Genomic DNA, 21,142 nt, shown 5'->3' on the forward strand with positions numbered 1-21,142 from the left:
GTTTGTGGCATCATATTCAAGAAGACTTGAGGCTGTAATTGCTGCCAAAAGTGACAAAAGTATTGAGCAAAGAAATGCATGTGATTTCTTTTGGGGGGGGGGGGGGGTATTATTTTTAGTAAATGTGCAAAAATTTAAAAAGACTTTTGTCATGTAGTCATTATGGGAGGATTTGAGGGGGAAAATTAATTTACTCCATTTTGGAACAAGGCTGTCACATACCAAAATGTAGAAAAAGTGAAGCACTGCGCTGTGAATACTTTCCGGATACGCTGGACAGTACATGCATGCGGTCCTGTTTCTACAAATTCTGATTACAAATACAATAGTGTAGAATTCTACAGTCTTGGCAGAAAGGATAAATAAAAAAGACTTTAATGTGAAATTAACTTAATTTTCCCCGTTGGTAAATTTGTCTTGGGCATAATGCTGTTTTGATCACACTGGCAAGTCTGCTTTTCAGGTGCACTATTAGATTGCCAAACCATAATGTAAATCCCCATCTAATGAAGGCATACCAGGGGCAATGTATAACCTGTGAGTACACATAATAATGTGGTGTAACAGTGTGGTAGTCTTTCACGATATAGGTGTTAATGGTACCAGAGCGACCAAAAAGTAAGATATTGTTAATCTCAGATTAATGGTTGCAGATATGGTTGTGAAGATGTCCGGGAAAATGCCCCCTGCCCCAACTATATTTTTGATGATCTTGACTTTTGACCGATCTCCAAAAGATAATTCCTGCAGATACTCACCCAAGGAATCTTCCTAACAAGTTTGGTGAAAATATGCTCACAAACACACAGACATATATGATCAATGAGAATACTCAGCTGTACCAACAGGGTGCAGGGTAATGATGTGTGTCAGGATTGATTGGTACAACATCAGCGTGATCAGGCTGCTCGTTCTGTATGGTCTCAGTCAATTTACAATGTAAAGTATCTGCTGCAGTCTTTTGCACATGTTATCAATGTATGTTTCCAGCAAATATGGTAGTCTCTGTGGATATGTGAACACCTAAAGTGTCCACATAGACAACTATCAGTCAGGTGTCCTGTCCATCAGTAAATGAACTAAAAAATAGATGGAATGGACATACAAAGGGTAAAAGAAACGAAATTTCTAGGAGTCATGATTGATGAAGATCTTACATGGAAGTCACACATAAATTACACAAAAGGAAAAATAGTGAAAGCCATTGCTGTTTTGCATAAAGTAAAGTTTTTGTTAAATAGTTATGGTTTATTAACATTGTACAATTCATTGATTGTCCCATATTTAACTTATTGTGTAGAAATCTGGGGATCAACATGTAAAACTTATACACAACCATTATTTATTCTGCAGAAAAGCGCTTTAAAAATGATTAACAATAGTCGTTTTAGAGATCCATCTAATCCATTATTCATTAAGTATAGGGTACTTAAATTTCATGATTTAGTTGATTTGAAAATATTACAAACAATGCACCAAGCTAATAAAAATACCTTACCAGTAAACATTCAAAATATGTTTGAAAAAAGAGTAAGTAGTTATAATTTGAAAGGAATAGAAGTCTTTAAAAAACCAAGATTCAGAACCAAAGTAAAGGAACGGAGTATTGCGGTGAATGGTGTAAAATTATGGAACAACCTCAACAAAGAAATCAAAGAATCAAGGTCGCTTAAATTATTTTAAAAAACGTATTAAACTAGATGTATTAAGTAAGTATGAAACTATGAAATAAGTCAGTGGGTTGTGACAGTCTAAAATGTAATTTGTTAATAATGTCTAAAATGTTTTAAGTCTAAAATGTAACCTGTTAAAAATGTAATCTTTTAAATAATGGCTAAAATTATGAAATAAGTCAGTGGTATGTGACAAAGTCAAAAAATGTAATCTGTTAAATAATGTTGAATAATGATGCTTAAAATTGAAAGATTGTATTGTAAAAAGGGGCAGAAAATATGACTTGTTCTTCCCTCTGCTCCTTTTCATTCAATGTCTTGTAATATATTCATTTCTGCTTTTCTGTTTTTCTTTTAAATGAATGAAATAAATATTGAAAAAAAAAAACTTCACAGCTGAGCTGATCTGAGTCAAACTTAAACATACTGTTGTGAAAGTGTAGTGACACGGACCCACAACAGGGGGCGCAAATGAACGGTCAATAGATGAGCCAAAAAGTAACAATTTAATGTTGTGAAATGTGCACAACGAATATACAGACAATCTCAGAATATGATTACAGTCAAATTACAAAGGTGACGTGTGGGCAGGCTCAAGGATAGAAGACGTCTGTCCTGAGAAGGGCCGGAACCACACGATTTCTGCCACCACCGAACCTGGTGAATACTGGAGCCGCCAAGTCCCGAATTCCCAGGTGATCACCGTCTCCGACTGTCGGATCTGGTACTGCTGGCGAGAACAAAGACAGTCAAGTGTGGGTGTGTGTACACCCAGTAACAACAACGGTGGGAATGCCACCTCCACCTCTCACTCAATATGTGATGAGTACCGCAGTGATTCCTCAGGGGAAAAGAGTGCCGTCCTGCACTCACTCAGCTTCCACAGATAGAGGAACCGGTACTCCTTAAACACTCACAATATACAGATATATTGTAACACAAAACGGCTGAGGATATTACCTTCAATGAAGTACGATATCTCGGCGATGAGGTGGAGATGACGTCTGGGTTTTATGGAGTGAGGTGATGAAGAATGAGTGACAGCTGTCAGGAAGTAATGAGTAACAGCTGTCACTCCCGGCTGTGTCCGTGGCGGCAGCGCCCTCTCGTGCCTGAAGCCCGCACTTCAGGCAGGGCGCCCTCTGGTGGTGGGCCAGCAGTACCTCCTCTTCTGGCGGCCCACACAACAGGACCCCCCCCTCAATGGGCGCCTCCTGGCGCCCGACCAGGTTTGTCGGGGTGTCGGCGGTAAAAGTCGGCCAGGAGGGCCGGATCCAGGATGAAGCTCCTCTTCACCCAGGAGCGTTCTTCGGGTCCATACCCTTCCCAGTCCACCAGATATTGGAACCCCCGGCCCATTCGACGGACGTCCAGGAGCCGGCGCACTGTCCAAGCCGGCTCCCCGTCAATGATCCGGGCAGGAGGCGGCACCGGACCGGGAGCACAGAGGGGTGAGGTGTGGTGAGGTTTGATCCTGGAAACATGGAAGACCGGGTGGATCCGCAGTGAAGCTGGGAGCTGGAGCTTCACCGCGGCAGGGCTGAGGACTTTGAGGATACGGAAGGGGCCGATGAACCTGTCCATCAATTTTGGAGACTGTACTTGCAGGGGGATGTCCTTCATTGACAACCACACCTCCTGCCCGGGCTGGTATGCAGGGGCCGGGGACCGCCGGCGGTCTGCATGGGTCTTGGCCCTCGTCCGGGCTTTCAACAAGGCAGAACGGGCGGTGCGCCACACCCGAGGCACCTCCAAAGATGGGCCCGGACCGAGGGCACACCGACCTCTCCCTCCACCACGGGAAATAATGGGGGCTGGTACCCCAAACACACCTCAAATGGGGAGAGGCCGGTGGCAGAAGACACCTGGCTGTTATGCGCATACTCGATCCAGGCCAGATGATTACTCCAGGCCGTCGGGTGCGCGGATGTTACACAGCGAAGGGTCTGTTCCAGTTCCTGGTTGGCCCGCTCTGCCTGTCCGTTCGTCTGTGGATGGTACCCGGACGAGAGGCTCACGGTGGCCCCCAGTTCCCTGCAGAAGCTCCTCCAGACGTGTGAGGAGAACTGGGGACCACGGTCAGAGACGATGTCGGTGGGTATCCCATGCAGACGGACGACGTGGTGGACCAGGAGGTCTGCTGTCTCCTGGGCTGTTGGGAGCTTCGGGAGGGCCACGAAGTGGGCCGCCTTGGAGAATCGGTCCACTATCGTGAAGATGGTGGTGTTGCCCTGGGACGGCGGGAGGCCCGTGACGAAATCCAGGCCGATGTGGGACCAGGGGCGATGAGGCACCGGTAATGGCTGGAGAAGTCCTTGAGACCTTTTATGGTCTGCCTTGCCCCTGGCACAGGTGGTGCAGGCCTGGATATACTCCCGGACGTCGGCCCTCCATAGATGCCCACCAGAAGCGCTGCCGGACAACTGCCACGGTCCTTCGCACCCCTGGATGACAGGAGAGCTTGGAACCGTGACAGAAGTCCAAGACTGCAGCTCTGGCCTCTGGTGGGACGTATAAACGGTTCTTCGGACCTGTTCCTGGGTCCGGGCTCCGTGCCAGGGCCTCCCGGACGGTCTTCTCCACGTCCCAGGTGAGGGTGGCCACGATAGTGGACTCCGGCAGGATGGGCTCCGATGGATCCGACAGTGCAGTTTTGACCTCCTCTTCGTGTACCCGGGACAAGGCATCCGACCTCTGGTTCTTGGTCCCGGGTGATAGGTGATCCGGAAGTCAAACGCCTGAAGAACAGTGACCAGCGGGCTTGCCTTGGGTTTCAGCCGCTTGGCGGTCCTGATATACTCCAGGTTCCGATGGTCAGTGAAAACCGTGAACGGCACAGACGCTCCCTCCAACAGGTGTCTCCACTCCTCAAGAGCCTCTTTCACCACAAGGAGTTCTCGATTGCCGACGTCATAGTTCCGTTCAGACCGGGGTCAACCTGCGTGAAAAGTAGGCACACGGGTGAAGAACCTTATCGGTCTCTCGCTCTGGGACAGCACGGCTCCTATCCCTGAGTCAGAGGCGTCCACTTCAACCATGAACTGGCGGCTAGGTCGGGCTGCAACCAAAACTGGCGCAGTAGAGAACCATCGTTTCAACCTCCTTGAACGCGGCTTCGCACCGATCCGAACCAGTGAAGGGGACTTTTGGAGAGGTCAGGGCTGTCAGGGGGCTAACTACCTGACTGTAGCCCTTAATGAACCTCCTATAGAATTAGCGAAGCCGAGGAACTGTTGCAGCTTCCTACGGCTTGTTGGTTGGGGCCAATCTCTCACCGCCGCAACCTTGGCCGGATCAGGGGCGACGGAGTTAGAGGAGATGAATAAACCCCAGGAAGGACAAAGACGTGCGGTGAAACTCGCACTTCTCGCCCTTCACAAACAGTCGGTTCTCTAACAACCGCTGCAGGACCTGACGTACATGCTGGACATGGGTCTCAGGATCCGGAGAAAAGATGAGAATATCGTCCAGATATACGAAGACGAATCGGTGCAGGAAGTCCCACAAGATGTCGTTAACCAAGGCTTGGAACGTCGCGGGGGCGTTGGTGAGGCCGAACGGCATGACCAGGTACTCAAAGTGACCTAACGGGGTGTTAAATGCCGTCTTCCATTCGTCTCCCTTCCGGATCCGAACCAGGTGATACGCATTTCTAAGATCCAGCTTAGTAAAGATTTTGGCTCCATGCAGGGGGGGGTGAACACGGAATCCAACAATGGCAGCGGGTATCGATTGCGAATCGTAATCTCATTCAGCCCCCTGTAATCAATGCATGGACAGAGTCCGCCATCTTTCTGCCCACAAAGAGAAACCTGCCCCCATCGGGGAGGTGGAGTTCCGGATCAGCCCGGCAGCTAATGAGTCCCGGATTTAGGTCTCCATTGATTCGCGCTCAGGCGTGAGAGGTTGTACAGCCTGCTGGAACGGGAACTCAGCGCCTGGAACCAAATCAATGGCACAATCGTACGGACTGTGCGGGGGAAGGGTGAGTGCCAGATCCTTGCTGAAGAGTCAGCAGATCGTGGTACTCAACCGCACTGCCGTCAGATTGGGAGGGACTTTGACCTCCTCCTTAGCCTGTAAACCGGGAGGAACCGAGGATCCTAAACACACCCGATGGCAGGCTCAAGGATAGAAGACGTCTGTCCTGAGAAGGGCCGGAACCACACGATTTCTGCCACCACCGAACCTGGTGAATACTGGAGCCGCCAAGTCCCGAATTCCCAGGTGATCACCGTCTCCGACTGTCGGATCTGGTACTGCTGGCGAGAACAAAGACAGTCAAGTGTGGGTGTGTGTACACCCAGTAACAACAACGGTGGGAATGCCACCTCCACCTCTCACTCAATATGTGATGAGTACCGCAATGATTCCTCAGGGGAAAAGAGTGCCGTCCTGCACTCACTCAGCTTCCACAGATAGAGGAACCGGTAGTCCTGCAAACACTCACAATATACAGATATATTGTAACACAAAACGACTGAGGATATTACCTTCAGTGAAGTACGATATCTCGGCGATGAGGTGGAGATGACGTCTGGGTTTTATGGAGTGAGGTGATGAAGAATGAGTGACAGCTGTCAGGAAGTAATGAGTAACAGCTGTCACTCCCGGCTTTGTCCGTGGCGGCAGCGCCCTCTCGTGCCTGAAGCCCGCACTTCAGGCAGGGCGCCCTCTGGTGGTGGGCCAGCAGTACCTCCTCTTCTGGCGGCCCACACAACACATACTGTCAAATATCAAACCCAGATTTCTTGCAGAAGGATTGTTATTAGATACTAAAGGGCCAAGATAAATATTGGCAGGACTGAGGAAATACAAGAGGCGAATTTATGAAATTTTACTTTTCTCATCTTTCAGGCTGCCAACATCCCAGCATTGATATATTTTAAGCAATACAAAAGAGATTGGAAGGAACTGCCATTATTGGTCTTCTGAGGGAAACAGATCTGAGTATCATCTGCATATAAATGGGGAGAAACTTGTTAAAAATAGTTCATAGAAGAAGCAAATAATCACAGAATAAAGCACAACCATTTCACATCCACTAGAAAAGGAAGAATAATTATAAGACTATCAGGAAAACCTGTGTTGGTCAGAAATGACTCAGTCCACTTCAAAGAGAATGTGAAAGACGTCCAGGCCTTTCAATCTGATGAAGTTCTCTTATGTTTCCTCCGTCTATGATCATCATAAACCAGCAGGGCACTGGATGTACAACACTCAAGCTTGTTTTGTTTGTTTGTTTGGTGGTGGGAGGAGTTGTTTTTTGTTCTTGTCGCAGTCTGTTGGCTGCTGTAACACTCTTCTCACATTGTTCTGTAATTGAAGATCACTCAACCTCTAAAAATATGATGTGGAAAGCTGCACTGATCTCTGCATTTCACTGTTGCAACAGGATGAGTCTTTCAGGGCTTATCCACGGCCAGAGGATGATCTTATCCAAAGAAAATCAAGAAAACACCCAACCAGATACCAGGTAAGACAAATCACAGAGCAAAGCATGGACTACACAGTGTTTGATAATCATATGCTTTTATTCATTTTAAAATAAACATATGCTTTTTGCTAACATACTCGTAAGTATGAGCTAATGCATTCATATGTTAAAATTAATTTCTTTTAGCTTCTCACATTTTGGTCACATGTCGGTTTGGCACAGCTTTAATGGGTGATGGAACTTTCACATCAGTCATATCAGAAATAAAATAAATAAATAAATAAAAATTAAATGTCATCCTAAGTGAAAGTAAGGTCATTTTAAATTATACCGCTGCCACATACATAACACCAGCATATTCATTACAGAAAAGAGCAAAAAAGAATGATAAAGCATAACCATGGGAGGAGACAAAATAAATCTGAAATTTAAAGACCTGGTTGATTTTAAAATGCGGAGATTAAAATGCTTTATTCACATCTACAGAAACTGTTTGAGGTGGAAACTTCATTTTAAAAATCAGTTTGCACAAACCACAGTTTACCACTGTGTTACATCATTTTTTCATTCTAACAACACTCAATAAGTGTTTGTGAACTGAGGACACTAATGGTGAGTGTCATGATTGGTTATAGTTGTTAGAAGGAAAAGTGATGTAACACTGACTACGTTACATACAGACAATAACCCTTTCATAACCAGGGTTGGGAGGGTTACTTTAAAAATGTATTCCGATACAGTTACTAGTTACCTGTTGAAAAATGTAGTCAGTAATGTAATCCAAGTACCATAATATTAAAGTAATGTAATTTGATTACTTTCAATTACTTCTGGATTACTCCAATATCAAATATGCTAATACTGACAAAAGAAACTAAATATAGTCTTGATCACATAGTACAGTTTATTAAGCAAAAATAAAACTGTTTCTTTTACATGGCATGCTCTGTTTTACTTCACATTATGAATTAAGAGCACCCACAATATTGTTTTAAACACACCTAGTGTTTACCTGCTAAATTTTTAACAAAAAAATGCCAAACAAATGAAGGATAATGAAAACTCAGGCAGTGTGAGCATGAATATGTAATTAAAAGTGGCTTGCAGAACAATATACAAAACAAAAAAAAAGTCTGCTACTTGTTCAGTAAAATTATCTTACTTTAGTCTTTCACGTAGCATTTGCACCATGTTTAACATATCAGTCCACTTATTGAACTTTCAAAATAAGAACAAAAGCATAATGAAAACCATTAAGTAAATACTGTCAGTAAGGAGGCGTGATCGCCATTTTAATTCTGGGCAAGTTAGTGATTTGCGTGGATAGAAGTTCAAGAAACAGGTGGAATATGGCGGAAAGCTGTGCATATTGGCAAAGCCACAAACGGAGGAACAAGGGAGACAATATTTCCTTCCATAAGTAAGTGGTTTTGGTTATTCTTGTCACTTTGTCCGTGATATTTGGATGATAAACAGCTGTATGTTTCCTGCCGTACCTGTGTCGCCCGATGACACAGACCATTAACTCTTCACTTATGTCTAGTTGATATTTTCCACTGCTAGACCAATGTCTAGTTAAAATACTTGTCGTTAGTGATTAAAATTATTCGACAAGACTGGGGATTTTTTTTAATTTGCACCTTAAAATAATGAGATTATAATGACCTGCGTTGTGCGCACAGCGTGGGTCATTATAATGACTGTGAGCAGCGCTGCTCACAGTCATTATAATGACCCGCGCACTGTGCCGCTCACAGTCACACCCACACATAGATATGTGTACCCACACCACTGACTTCATGAATGAAACTCTGTCAATAAAGGATAATTGTGTAAAAATATAATATGTATACAAATGTATTGTAATGGTTTTAGGAGCCGCGCTGCGTTGAACACAGCAGCTGCATCGACGCCTCAGCTCAGCAGCTTGAACAGCGCAGATCCGTGTAACTTTGAACACTAATATTTGGGAATGTGTGTGTCAGAGTAAGTTTAATACTTTCCTGACATAATTTAATGTAATTTAATTTTACTGGCTCGATATCCAGGTCAAAATGGCATTTTAACACGTATTTTGCGAGCATTTTTCTGAGTGTGTTCAGTCGCGAATCTCCATTGAAAATGCATTAACATCTGGGCACTTCATCAATATTTTGCCCGGTTAAGAGACGTCATGTCGCTGTCCATGAAGGGATGTTTTTGTTTCAAAGAAAAAAAATATTATATACATATAATATAAAATGCCTTAAAATTGTAATCCTGTGAACTAATCCCCATTTTTACTAAATATACCTGTAATCTGAATACGTCTTTTTTTATGTAACTGTATCGGAATACAGTTACCTTTTTTTTGTATCCTAATTACGGAACGCCCTTACATGTATTCCGTTATTCCCCAAGCTTGTTCATAACCGGAATATTGCGGCCATGTAAACACCCGCAAAAACCCGAATATGCTCATATTCCAGTTTTTAAAAACTTGAATATGACCCCTGGTTTACTCCTTTTCTAACCCGAATATCAGGTAATATAAACGCGCATCAGGATATCCCCATAGAAAGGAAATTTATTTATTCGCCCTCATCTAACTCAGGCGAATATCTGTCATTTTGGGTGACTGGTCATGAACGTCAGACCTCTGAAAATGCATCCCGCACGGCAACAGCATGTTATTTGCATTATCACTTTTTACTGAGATTCACAACATGTAATGCGTACATAAAAAGTTGACTCACTTAACTTTTTTCGTGTTGGCTGGTGCGCTGCTCTCCAAATTTGTCAGTGTGTCCTCATCAAGCTGGCTGCTCTGACTGCTGTTCATTGTCGTACTATCCATGAGAAAATCATCCAGAATATCCATATTGGGACCAACACACACTTCTCTCCTTTTTAGTTTATTTATTTTTTTCCCCTCTGCGGACAGTTTTTGGGCTGCGCTATGATGTCATTTGTTTACGCACAGCGGCCGGGTATAGCCAGATAGCGTCGACGTAAATCTACGATACCGGCCCCAGCAACGCCCCGGTAAAGTGATAATAATGTCTTTATTGATGGTAGAAAGTACCAAGACAGCGACATTTACAAGAAGGTGGCCGAAAAGTTACGTAAAGCAGGATTTGCACGAATACCAGACCAAATCAAGCACCGGTGGAAGACGTGCATCACAGTTTAGATGGGGATATTCCAAATGATACCAATGACCATGTATACAGCAGTAAGTCTGTCTGCTTAAGCATGTAAATGGGTTATTCCTAATGATTCAGAAACTGGAATATTGACTTTATCCTGAATATTAACGGCATGTAAACGTAGCCACAGTGGTAAACATACCACTGTCCCAGCTTTTTTGAAACATGTTGCAGGCATCCATTTCAAAATGAGCAAATATTTGCAAAAAAACAATAAAGTTTATCAGTTTGAAGATTAAATATCTTGTCTTTGTGGTGTATTCAATTGAATATAGGTTGAAGAGGATTTGCAAATCATTGTATTCTGTTTTTATTTACATTTTACACAACACCCCAACTTCATTGGAATTGGAGTTGTACCAAGCTATTAAAATAAAAATATTACGAATAATAACCTTTTAGCTGCTTTAAATCCATTCTCCACTTCATGGTGTATGAAAGAGGGAGGAAAAAAGTAGGTGGAATTGTGTGTGTAATAGGGCTGAGCCACTCCAAAAATAGTCTCTCCCGGTCCTTGTAGCGGGTACGCACTTGGACAATGGGCGTTTACAGCCTCGTCCTCACCACAAACATGCCTCTATAATCCACGTTAGTCCTCATAGTAACTCACACACAAACTGCCCCACGCTGTTGTTGCTAAATTTTGAACATCTTGAAAATAGCGCCATGCTCAGAGATGAGCCTTGTTACCTAATGATAGTGTCTCTAAGAGCCTCTCAGAGCCACCGTTCTCCCATGATAGTTGAATAAATCCTCTCATAGCAAAAAACCAAGATGGATTCCAAATGATCAAAAAGCATGGAACTGTTCTTCCCTTCACATTTGACCTTCTGATTTGTTCACTAGTCACCGGTGTGCTTTTTACTCTTTTCAGTTTTGTAGCAGTATTTTGACATGCAGCACTCAGACATACATAAAGCATTAAGCTGTCACTGGAGCCTGCTGTTTAGATGTGTAAGTGTTGTGACAGGTATTGTTTCTTTCTTCGTGTCAACATACAGGGAGGAAGTATGGAGGAAGCAACTATAGAAGGTCCCTGCAGGCCACCGATCAATGTCTAGCACTCAATACATTGTGCCAACGGCACTGAGCTGTTATTTCCAAGGTTGAGCCAAGGATTCATACATTACCATAGGTTTAGGAAATGGGGCAGATAGAGTTTCTGGGATTGTTTCTATAGTTTCTTACTTGAGAAATGTGTTTCTAAAGTGTTTGGGGCACATGCTTCATCTGATCCCTCCCCCAACACACACTTTATAAAATTATTGATTTTGTCAGTCAGTTGATTTTGACACAGTGTACATGTGATTCTCCACATTTCACCAGCTATAATCCAGTGCAGGACTTCCAGTGTAATTTCAGACCACCCACTTTTTCATTTGTATCTTCTGCCTCTGTTATAAAGTTTCCCAAGACATAGAACTGAGTGAAATATGCAGGATGAATTTATTTTGAAATACTATGCAAATAATAGCTGTAAAGATCAGGGTTTCTGTGTTATAACATAAGTTACCTGACTGCGATGACATCTTGCCACACAGTGTTGGATTCATCTATGGAAAAATGTATTAATCAACATAAATGTACACGTAAAAGTTCAAAAACCCCATACTCTAAGCTCATGAATTATTAGTCTTTGTAAAGATGGAAGCACCAGTTGCTGGGAGGTCTTCTAACTGTGATGACTTGCCAACTTACTGGTGCCCAAAGTTCATTGTTGCCCCTTCTACATGCCATGAGAATAATCCCTAGTTTGCTTGTCCCTGGTCTATGACTACACCTGGTCATGAAAGGTAGATGAGTATCTCATTCCTGTCCGTGGGAACAGCCAATAATGGTATAAACAAAAGCCCATTTTTATTTGTACACGTGGTTAACTACAGTTTGGCTTGGCCACCATAATGGTGGCCTAGTAGTCGGTTAAATATGATCATGGCAACTCTGTAACATCAAAGCAAATGGTCTGTTGTTTTTGTTGGTGCTGTGGTTCTTAGGGATTAGCCATCAATCAATCAATCAATCAATCAATCAATCAATCAACCAACATTTATTTATAAAGCGCTTTACAGCACCGACTGGTGTCCAAAGTGCTTAACATTAAAAACAGAAATTTACAAAAATAAAACACTTATAAAATAAAATTTTAAAACAACACATAAAAAAGAACATAAAAATAACAGAACATGTCACCTCCCCACTAAGTGTTAAAAGCCAGTTTAAATAAATAAGTCTTTAACTTAGATTTAAAAAGTGCTAGGTCAGGAATAGTATGTAACTCAAGAGGTAGCTCATTCCACAGTCTGGGGCCAGCTACCGCGAAAGCATGATCACCCCAGCATTTATATCTTGACCTTGGAACATCTAAGTAAAGCTGGCCAAACGCCCTTAATGTCCTACTGTAGGTGCGCAAAGTTAAAATTTCAGACAAGTAGGGAGGTGCAAGGCCATAAATAGCTTTAAAAACAAGCATTAAAATTTTAAAATCAATTCTAAAACGAACTGGAAGCCAGTGGAGTGAGTACAGGATGGGTGTAATATGCTCACGTCTAAAAGTGTTTGTTAAAAGACGAGCAGCAGCATTCTGCACCAACTGGAGACGTGCAAGAGACGACTGATTAATGCCCGAATAAAGTACATTACAATAATCAAGTCTGGAGCTGATGACATAGCCATATCGTTATTGATACACTGGTAGAGATTCTCCCCATGACAAGCATTTGTTATTACACAATATTAGCTGTGTAATTGACAATGTTTTTCAAATGCACTGCTTGTGGGCCACTCGTAAGAGTATGGTGGAAATTCAAGTGGATGAGGAACAAAAGTTGACCATAAACTATACATTGAAATGATGCTATGCTGCCGCATCATAAATATGTCAGTGCAATAAAGAAGGGTTTGTAGAACAACAGAATAATGTGTTTCAATTAGATGTTTAACAATGTATTGTGAATCTTGATAATCATATCATGAAGGCCGTATTGAATCATATTTTTTAAAAATGAGCATTGTGAAACCATGACAAATCAACTACTGCATGGAGGAAATGATGATCTCTTGCAGAAGAATCATTAAAGATTTAGAAATTATACAAATAGAAAACGGATAACATCAAGGAGTACAATTTATACTTCAGAAGAATTTGTTTATTCATAACTAAAACAGCCACCACAGAGTACTTTTGACATAATTAGTTTTTTTGGCTGTTCCACTTACAGCTACTGGCAAAAAAAAACAAACTTGAAATGTGTGATATCATTTTAAGTCTATATCATCCATACCGTTGGACTTGATACCAGAGGATCCTCAGTTCAAATCCCAGCCTGACTGGAAAATCACTAAAGGCCCTTGGGCCCTTAATCCTTAAAGCCTTAATCCCCTAGTTGCTCCCAGTGTATAGTGGGTGCCTTGCATGGCAGCATCCTGACATTGGGGTGAATGTGAGGCATTATTTTGAAGCGCTTTGAGCATCTGATGAAGATGGAAAAGCGCTATATAAATGCAGTCCATTTACCATTTATTCCTTTTTGTGTGATTCACAACACCAAAGTTGCCCACCCTCATGTTTGAAATTCTTCCTACCCCTGTACAATTATGCACAAAAATGTTCAGAGATGGAGGCAGTTGGCAGTTGACTAAATGCACCGTGTTGACATCTTTCTATTCAATTCTCTCCTGATAGAACATCATGAAGCGCCTGATAAAGCGGTATGTGCTGAAGGCCCAAGTGGATCGAGAAAGCGATGAAGTCAATGAAGGTAAAAAATAACTCTGTTGGCCCACTTCTACTTCTTTGTGTGTGTGTGTGTGTGTGTGTGTGTGTGTGTGTGTGTGGTGTGTGTGTGTGTGTGTGTGTGTGTGTGTGTGTGTGTGTGTGTGTGTGTGTGTGTGTGTGTGTGTGTGTGTGTGTGTGTGTGTGTGTGTGTGTGTGTGTGTGTGTGTGTGTGTGTGGGAGGAGTGGGGCTGTGGCTGTTGAGCACCTTTCAAATGTGCACACTCCACTGTCAATTTGCCTCCAATTTGACTCTGCGCTGTCATGTCTGAAAAGAGCACAAGTACTTTTCCATAAAAGTTGTGCTGGAAATTTAAATCAGTGTGACCTAGTAACATTTCTGTCAAACTCGCTTCACAACTCAAGTCAGCACAAACAGGCACCATGCTATTAAAACACACACAAGACTGGGACACACATGCATGAGACATTTGTTTATTAGCATGCAAACCGATCACATGAGACAAAGTGAAGTTTTTCTATCTGCGACTCAGTTAATGAGATCAATTTAGAAGCTGCAAATAGAAGACTGGAGAAGAAGGAACTTGGTTATTAAGGAAATGTGTTTTTGCGAGGTAGATGTCATAAAGTTGAGTGGCATACCGTATTTATTCAAAAAAAAGAAAAACACCCAGGGCCATGAAATATTCATGAAGGAGGGCATTTATTGATGATTGTTTGCATACGCATGCATGTTGTACACAGTATTGCCTTATGGTACGTATGTACATGTGTACTGCATGCAAGAGAAGTGACACGCTGGATGGCACAAAGTGGTAGCAAACAAATGCAGGATTCAGAAGTCAGTGTTACAGAGATTAATGTCAGTCCAGGCAGGGTTCGGTACACAAAAAGGCAGGCCAGTATAAACAACGGTAGTCGAAGCATTAGGCTGAGACAGGTTCCAAAAGCAGGTAGACAGGTCAAAAACACGAGTAAGCAAAACTGGACAGGATACTTAGAGGATAAACACTTGAAAGTGGCACAAGGCACAACAATCTTACAACAGGATGAGGGAAAAGGCGTGACGAGTATAGGAGGAGTGACAATGAGGATATGCAGGACAGATGTGTGAGGATAGATCTGGAAGCTGGTGGCAAGCAGGACGGGAGGACAGATGGGAAACACCCAGCACCAAACACCAGACACTTAGACAAGAAAAATCCCTCCATCAAAACCCAATCACCAAAAATAACAAAATAGAGAACAAATACAACACAAAACCACCCCACAGTCCCAGTCATGACAAGAAGCAACACAGACTTGAAACAAATGTTGTTTTTCTGCATGCAGTAGCTGCTAGACAATTCCATAAAATGGCTCCAAATATTTTTACTTGGCAGCGTTCAAGCTAAAGTTGTGAAAGAAACAGAAGAGAATGGGAAGCACCATGCCACTCTGATTGTCCTAGTTGATAGGGAATGCATATGGGAGTGGTGAAGGAACAAGGATAAGCTTGCATCCCTGGCCAAACCAGCAAAATGCCTGCTTGTTGGGGGTTGGGGGGCTGACATTCGTATGACAGGGAAGGGTCTAAAAAATGAGGCACTGTGGCTGTATAAGCAACATGGAAACCAGAACAGACTTGATGAGATTTTGTGGCAATGATGTAGGACTATTTCATTTTCATTTTACTCTGTTCTCTCAGGAATTCACAATTTCACTATATCTACATCTATGACTATCCTCAGTACCTGCCAGTAGGCATCACACTGAGCACCAACAGGTGGCAACCGCACCCTACATTCATCCAAAAAAAGAAAAATCACTTATGTACAAACTAAAACAATTAAAATTAAAATCACATATACAGTACAATAGGCATGTGGAGATTAATCGATACGAATTGGTATCTAAATACAAATGTGATGTGAGTGTATCGATTCATTCAGTGTGCATAGATTCAATTAACGGGTGAAATCGTGATGCATCGCTCGCTGCGTGCTTGCATAAATTTTTTCCGAGGCATATTGAATGTACCATCACTGCTTCACATTGTGTTTTGAACATGGACGGAAGCCAGTAAGCACATTTCTGCGGCAACAAACATGGAGGTCCGCGAAAACAACTGCAAGCAGTCAGAAGAAGTTTTTGAGGCGCCTAAAACCTTTAAATCAGGTGTTTGGCGATACTTTGGCTTTTTTTAAAAAGATGGGAAATTTGACAAGATGCAGGTCATTTGTAAAGAATGCCGTGGCTGCCGCTGCTCATCCTAACTCAGATTCCTCAGACTGTAAACCGAGCTCCAGCAAACTTGTGAGAAAGTATCTCAAATTACTTTTGCCAAGGCAGTGATATTGTCTTATTGTTTTCTGTACTGTTAAAGTTCTGACAGTGTGATGAAATGGGTTCCACATATGAGGGAACGATTCCTCTTCCTTAATGTTGAATCTAGTAAATTTGCTGCTTATAAGGAGTAAAATAAATCCTCTGTCTCTAGTAGAATCAGAAGAAGAAAAAGAATACCATAGTACCATACTGAATTGCAGCTTCTTATTTTCTATTTGAATTTTTCATATAATTTCTTTGCATTATGTTGAATTGCATCGTATCACACCAAATCACATCATATCGCATTGTGAGTAATTGAATTGCCATCAAATACATATCAAATTGCATTGAATCTGAAACAGGGGTGAATCGTATTGCATCGTATCGTATTGTTATGTATCGCTATATGTACCGTATCGCTGGTAGTGTATTGAGTTGTGCATATCAAATTATTGTCAGTGATGAGATTCACATGCCTAATATACAAACTAAAAAAGCTAAAAATGATGCATGCAATGTGATGAAAAACTCAAGGGGGAGCTTTTATTAGAGAGGGAGTATTTATTAGAGTAAATATGGTAGTTCCATTTGAACACGTACAAAATAATTCAGTTTTACCAGAGAAAAATGAATTGACAGATTCCTTTCATTGTAACTGCATTATTAATAAGGTATTCTTAACAATGGTACTTGCAGTCAAAAGTGAAACATTTTCAACATTTACTGCCTGTCGCAGCGACACACAAAACAGACAGATAGCGGTGCAGAAGTCACCCCTTTTAATCAAGTAAATTAACTCATTTTTTGTCTGCATCTTCTTAGGCTTCTTAGGCAGCTTTTCATACCTGCTATTTACCTGCCTGTCATGGAACATCTGAATTCATCCAGTCAGCTTCATTTGACATGTGCTCTTATGTGTTTCTGGTAAAAATGAGGTGTGGTCTGGTGTGCTATTAGTCCACTATGAGACAGCAGAAAGCAGTTACAATGTAAACCGACAAAAGCCTGGTCCTAAATCGAACACAGTTTTCCTACACCGCATGTACACACAGCGAAACTGAATTGAAAACAACTATCAAACAAAATAACAGTAAATGTTAATGGAAAAATGCAAAACTTCACTGTACTGGCTGATCTCCCCTTCTTCTTAGTGGAGTCTGCTGTCTCAATAATGTATTAGTACTTCAGGTTCCAACACACTCTGTGTCTTAAAGGGGATGACAGATAACAATCTGACTGGTTTGTCATGTTATGCCCAAAACACACCAACAACTAATTTAAGTTTAAAAAAAAAATAAAAAAATACAACCCCTTTGCACAGTGTGCCTCACCTCATGCTTAAGCGCCGGTCACACGGCACTAACAAAGAACACCTTAAGCTCCGGTCACACGGCACTAACGAAGAACACCAAAGCCAAAACGAGACATCATTTAACCGTTGTCCAGCTTCGTTTCTGTAGCTGGCACTTTTTCAGAATTTTCAAACTGTTGAAAAATGTAAACGAATCCTGACAACAACCTCAATTCATCCGTATTCCATTTTGCTTTCTGTCTTGACAGTTCCTCATGGTTTGTGTAGTTCCTGTACCGTCAGCATTCGTCCAACTTCTCCAGCCTCCAGTCTCTCGCTCTCTCTCTCTCGCTCTCTCTCTCTCTCTCTTTCTCTGTCTCCCTCTCTCTCTCCAGCACTCTCAATGTCTCTGGCCGTTACGTACGTGAGCTCACACGTTGTCAAGACAACGGAGATGCAGTCACTCTGGTGGCAGCACAGACTCGCTGCAGAAATGATCACACGCTGGCACTTCGTTCGCTTCGCCGTTCGCTTCATTTTTCTTTTGTTAGTTTTGGTTTCGTTTTGGTCTTTTATGCGCTCTGCACTTTTCAGTGATGGGAGAAGTCCAGGCTCATTCATCTACTTTTTCTCGACGATTTGGGACTTTGGGACTTTTTTCCTTCGTTCAGCTAACGCCATGTGTCGTGTGACTGGGCCCTTAGATAATGCTTTGTAAATAGCAAAATGGAGCTTACTACGTCCCTAACCATGTGGCACAGATTTACAAGATAGGGCCCTATGTGTCACCTGGTGACCCCTGATTCTCTCCGTCAGCCATACGCAACAGTAATGAGCAGCAGGGAGAAGTTAAAACTGGTCCAAAAAGAAAAGGATTCTCCAAGAAGGAGCTGTTGATGTGTTTTCTGTTTGTTACAAGCTACAAGGTCATATTAACTTAAAATATCAAAGAACCGCATCAGCTTTCAGATATGCCACTTTTAGTTTACTACTGTAAATATTGTTTTTATTGTTGTATTGTATTGCATTAAAGCTGATGTGAAGCCACAATTGCTTTAAAAAAATTGTGCTGACAAGGTTGATCAACTCATCCATAGTATTGATGTAACTTAGCGACGTATTTACCATTTTACTGGTAGTTTGTTGTGGTTAGGTTTTTGTTAGGGTGAAGATGAGGACACATTCTGCCGCTGCCAAGTTGAAAGTCTGTGTGTGACTCTGTGTCCGATACCAATGAAAAAAAAAGGCAAAACAGATGCTATGTGCAGGGCCTTGGAACGTGACCAGGATTTTTTTCCCTGTAAACATAACAGTAGACAGTTAACATTCAGCAGATGGAGTCTTAACATTAGCAATAAAGTTTGAAACATTCTGTTTGGTGATTTGTACCGTGCTTATAGGATATGACACCATACGAATACTTATTACGGAGAAATGTTCTTTTCCAATGTGGCAGGTTTCTAATTTTACAAGCGATTTGAGGCAGATGATGTTTGTTGCTCTGATGGATGTTTGCTTTTCTGGCCCTGATTGGTAATAATTACAGACGCTGCAGGAAGATGTCTTGATTCAGTCATCTGTCAACTGATAACTAATAACCAGCAACTGCATTAAGAGTATTTACAGTGTGTCCTGTCCAAATCACAGAGCCACCAAGTTAAAAGAAAATGTTTGACTTATAACAAGACAGGTGTGCAAAGAATCATGGGACAAGTGAAACTTTGTGTGTGTTCAATTAGATGTCACCATCAATATTATGAGCATTTAAAAAAAACTTACTCTTTTTTAAAGTAAATAACTGTTTCATTTTGTTTGTCACATTGTTTGAACTAGTGAATTATTTTCTGGAACATTGTTTTTTTCTATTTAGGCTCTGAGCATTTCAAAACAGTGACTAAAATCCCACTTTTGACAATATGTCACCATTTAAACATTTAGAGAAGTTCAACAGTCTGATTTATTTTGTAACAGTTGTTTAATGTAGTACTTAAAAAATTCAAACTCATTCTCTGATGCAATTAATCATTTCATTTTCTGGAACATTTATTTCATTGTGTGTTTTGATTTCTTGTTCAAGCAATAGTTTTATTTACATTTTCAAACATTTCACGATAACTAATTTTCCAATTTATTTGATGATATTTGAGTGAAAGTATTGGCTGTCCCTGTGTGTGGAATCATTTAGGAGTTGTTTAAACAGAAAATGCCTGATGATGCTTATCATAGTTTTGCTGTTGTACTCTGTGCTTGAATCTGCACACATGCAGTGTTGTGTAAATGTTAAGATCATGCGTTTCTGCTTTCCTGCATATGTGTGTATTTGCTGATAATCTCAACCATTCTTTTGTATTTTGTGTGTCTTCGACTGTGTTTCAGGTGAACTGAAAGAAATCAAACAAGACATTTCCAGCCTCCGTTATGAGCTCCTGGAGGAGAAGTCCCAAGCTGCCGGAGAGTTGGCTCTACTCATCCAGCAACTAAGCGACAAGTTTGGCAAGAACACCATGAGACTCTGACATCACTCACAAAAAGGAGCGAGGGGAAGGAGGGGCAAAGACGGCAGTGTGAAAGAGGATGAGTTCGAGAGCAAAGAAGGAGCAGAGTGGACATTGAAAAGACCACAATTCTAGAAATAATGGAAAAGAGTGGAAAAGGGGGAGGAGAAACGGTTGAAATTAGGAATAATAAACAGAGTGCAACTTAACTGATTCAAGGAAAAGAGGAAATGTTTTGGTTGTGAACAATTATTGTCAGTTATAGGACTGGAGTCAGAAGTGAAAAGAACTAATTTGCGGTTATTTGTACTGACAGATGAATTATAATTATTAAAGGTGTGTCTGCAGGAAGAAAAAGGAACGAAAGAGATGAAAGAGGTGGCGAAAGCAGGTACGATGAGATAGGATCAGACACTACAGAGTGAAGGACTGAGGCAGAAAAAAATCAGTGCATTACCAACATGGAGCAAAGAGAGAAAAAACAGAAATAAGAAAGAAAAAAAAAAATGCTGTACTGTGATACAGCCAGAGGGGCTAGAAGCGTGATTCAGATAGAAACAGACAAGAAAAAAATATATGAAGAAAAATCCACTTTTGCAACTGGATATTCACAACAAAAAACTTAGGCTTTGCTTCTGTTTCCACTTTTTCAGGACAAGCATCTGACTGTGAGACACTGTGTATCCCTTTGTATACCAGGCAATCTAATTAATATACAGTATTTCAATGCACAACTTTCACTCAGCAGTCAGAGGGCAAGCAGGCAGGAAAAAGCAAGAAACGTCAAAGGATGAATGGGGTTTTTACAAAATATCTGATGTGGTCATATTATGCAAATATATATATAATTCTATCATTTACAATTAAATATAGCTGGTGTCTCATCTTATACATCCTCATAGTACCACAATTCCATGTAAGTGCATGTATAATCCACCCTCTTAGAAGCTAATATTACGTAATATTAAAATACCTTGTTTTAGACTTCATGACATATGTCACAGAGGTCTGTGAG

At 41.6% G+C, this 21,142-nt stretch overlaps 1 protein-coding gene across 1 annotated transcript in view; it reads left to right on the forward strand.

Moving 5' to 3' along the window:
• Nucleotides 1-20,891, forward strand: part of LOC117519651 (short transient receptor potential channel 7-like) — a gene marked incomplete at its 5' end in the record, with an annotated part of 118,842 nt that extends 97,951 nt beyond the window's left edge. Inside the window, 3 exons of the mRNA XM_034180924.1 lie at nucleotides 7,069-7,149; nucleotides 13,981-14,056; nucleotides 20,009-20,891. Of these exons, the coding sequence (XP_034036815.1) occupies nucleotides 7,069-7,149; nucleotides 13,981-14,056; nucleotides 20,009-20,148 (297 nt within the window). The remainder of the gene's footprint in view (nucleotides 1-7,068; nucleotides 7,150-13,980; nucleotides 14,057-20,008) is intronic.
• Between the last annotated feature and the right edge of the window lie 251 nt (nucleotides 20,892-21,142).

The sequence above is a fragment of the Thalassophryne amazonica genome, chromosome 11 (assembly GCF_902500255.1).
Source record: "Thalassophryne amazonica chromosome 11, fThaAma1.1, whole genome shotgun sequence".
NCBI classification, from domain to species: Eukaryota; Metazoa; Chordata; class Actinopteri; order Batrachoidiformes; family Batrachoididae; genus Thalassophryne; species Thalassophryne amazonica.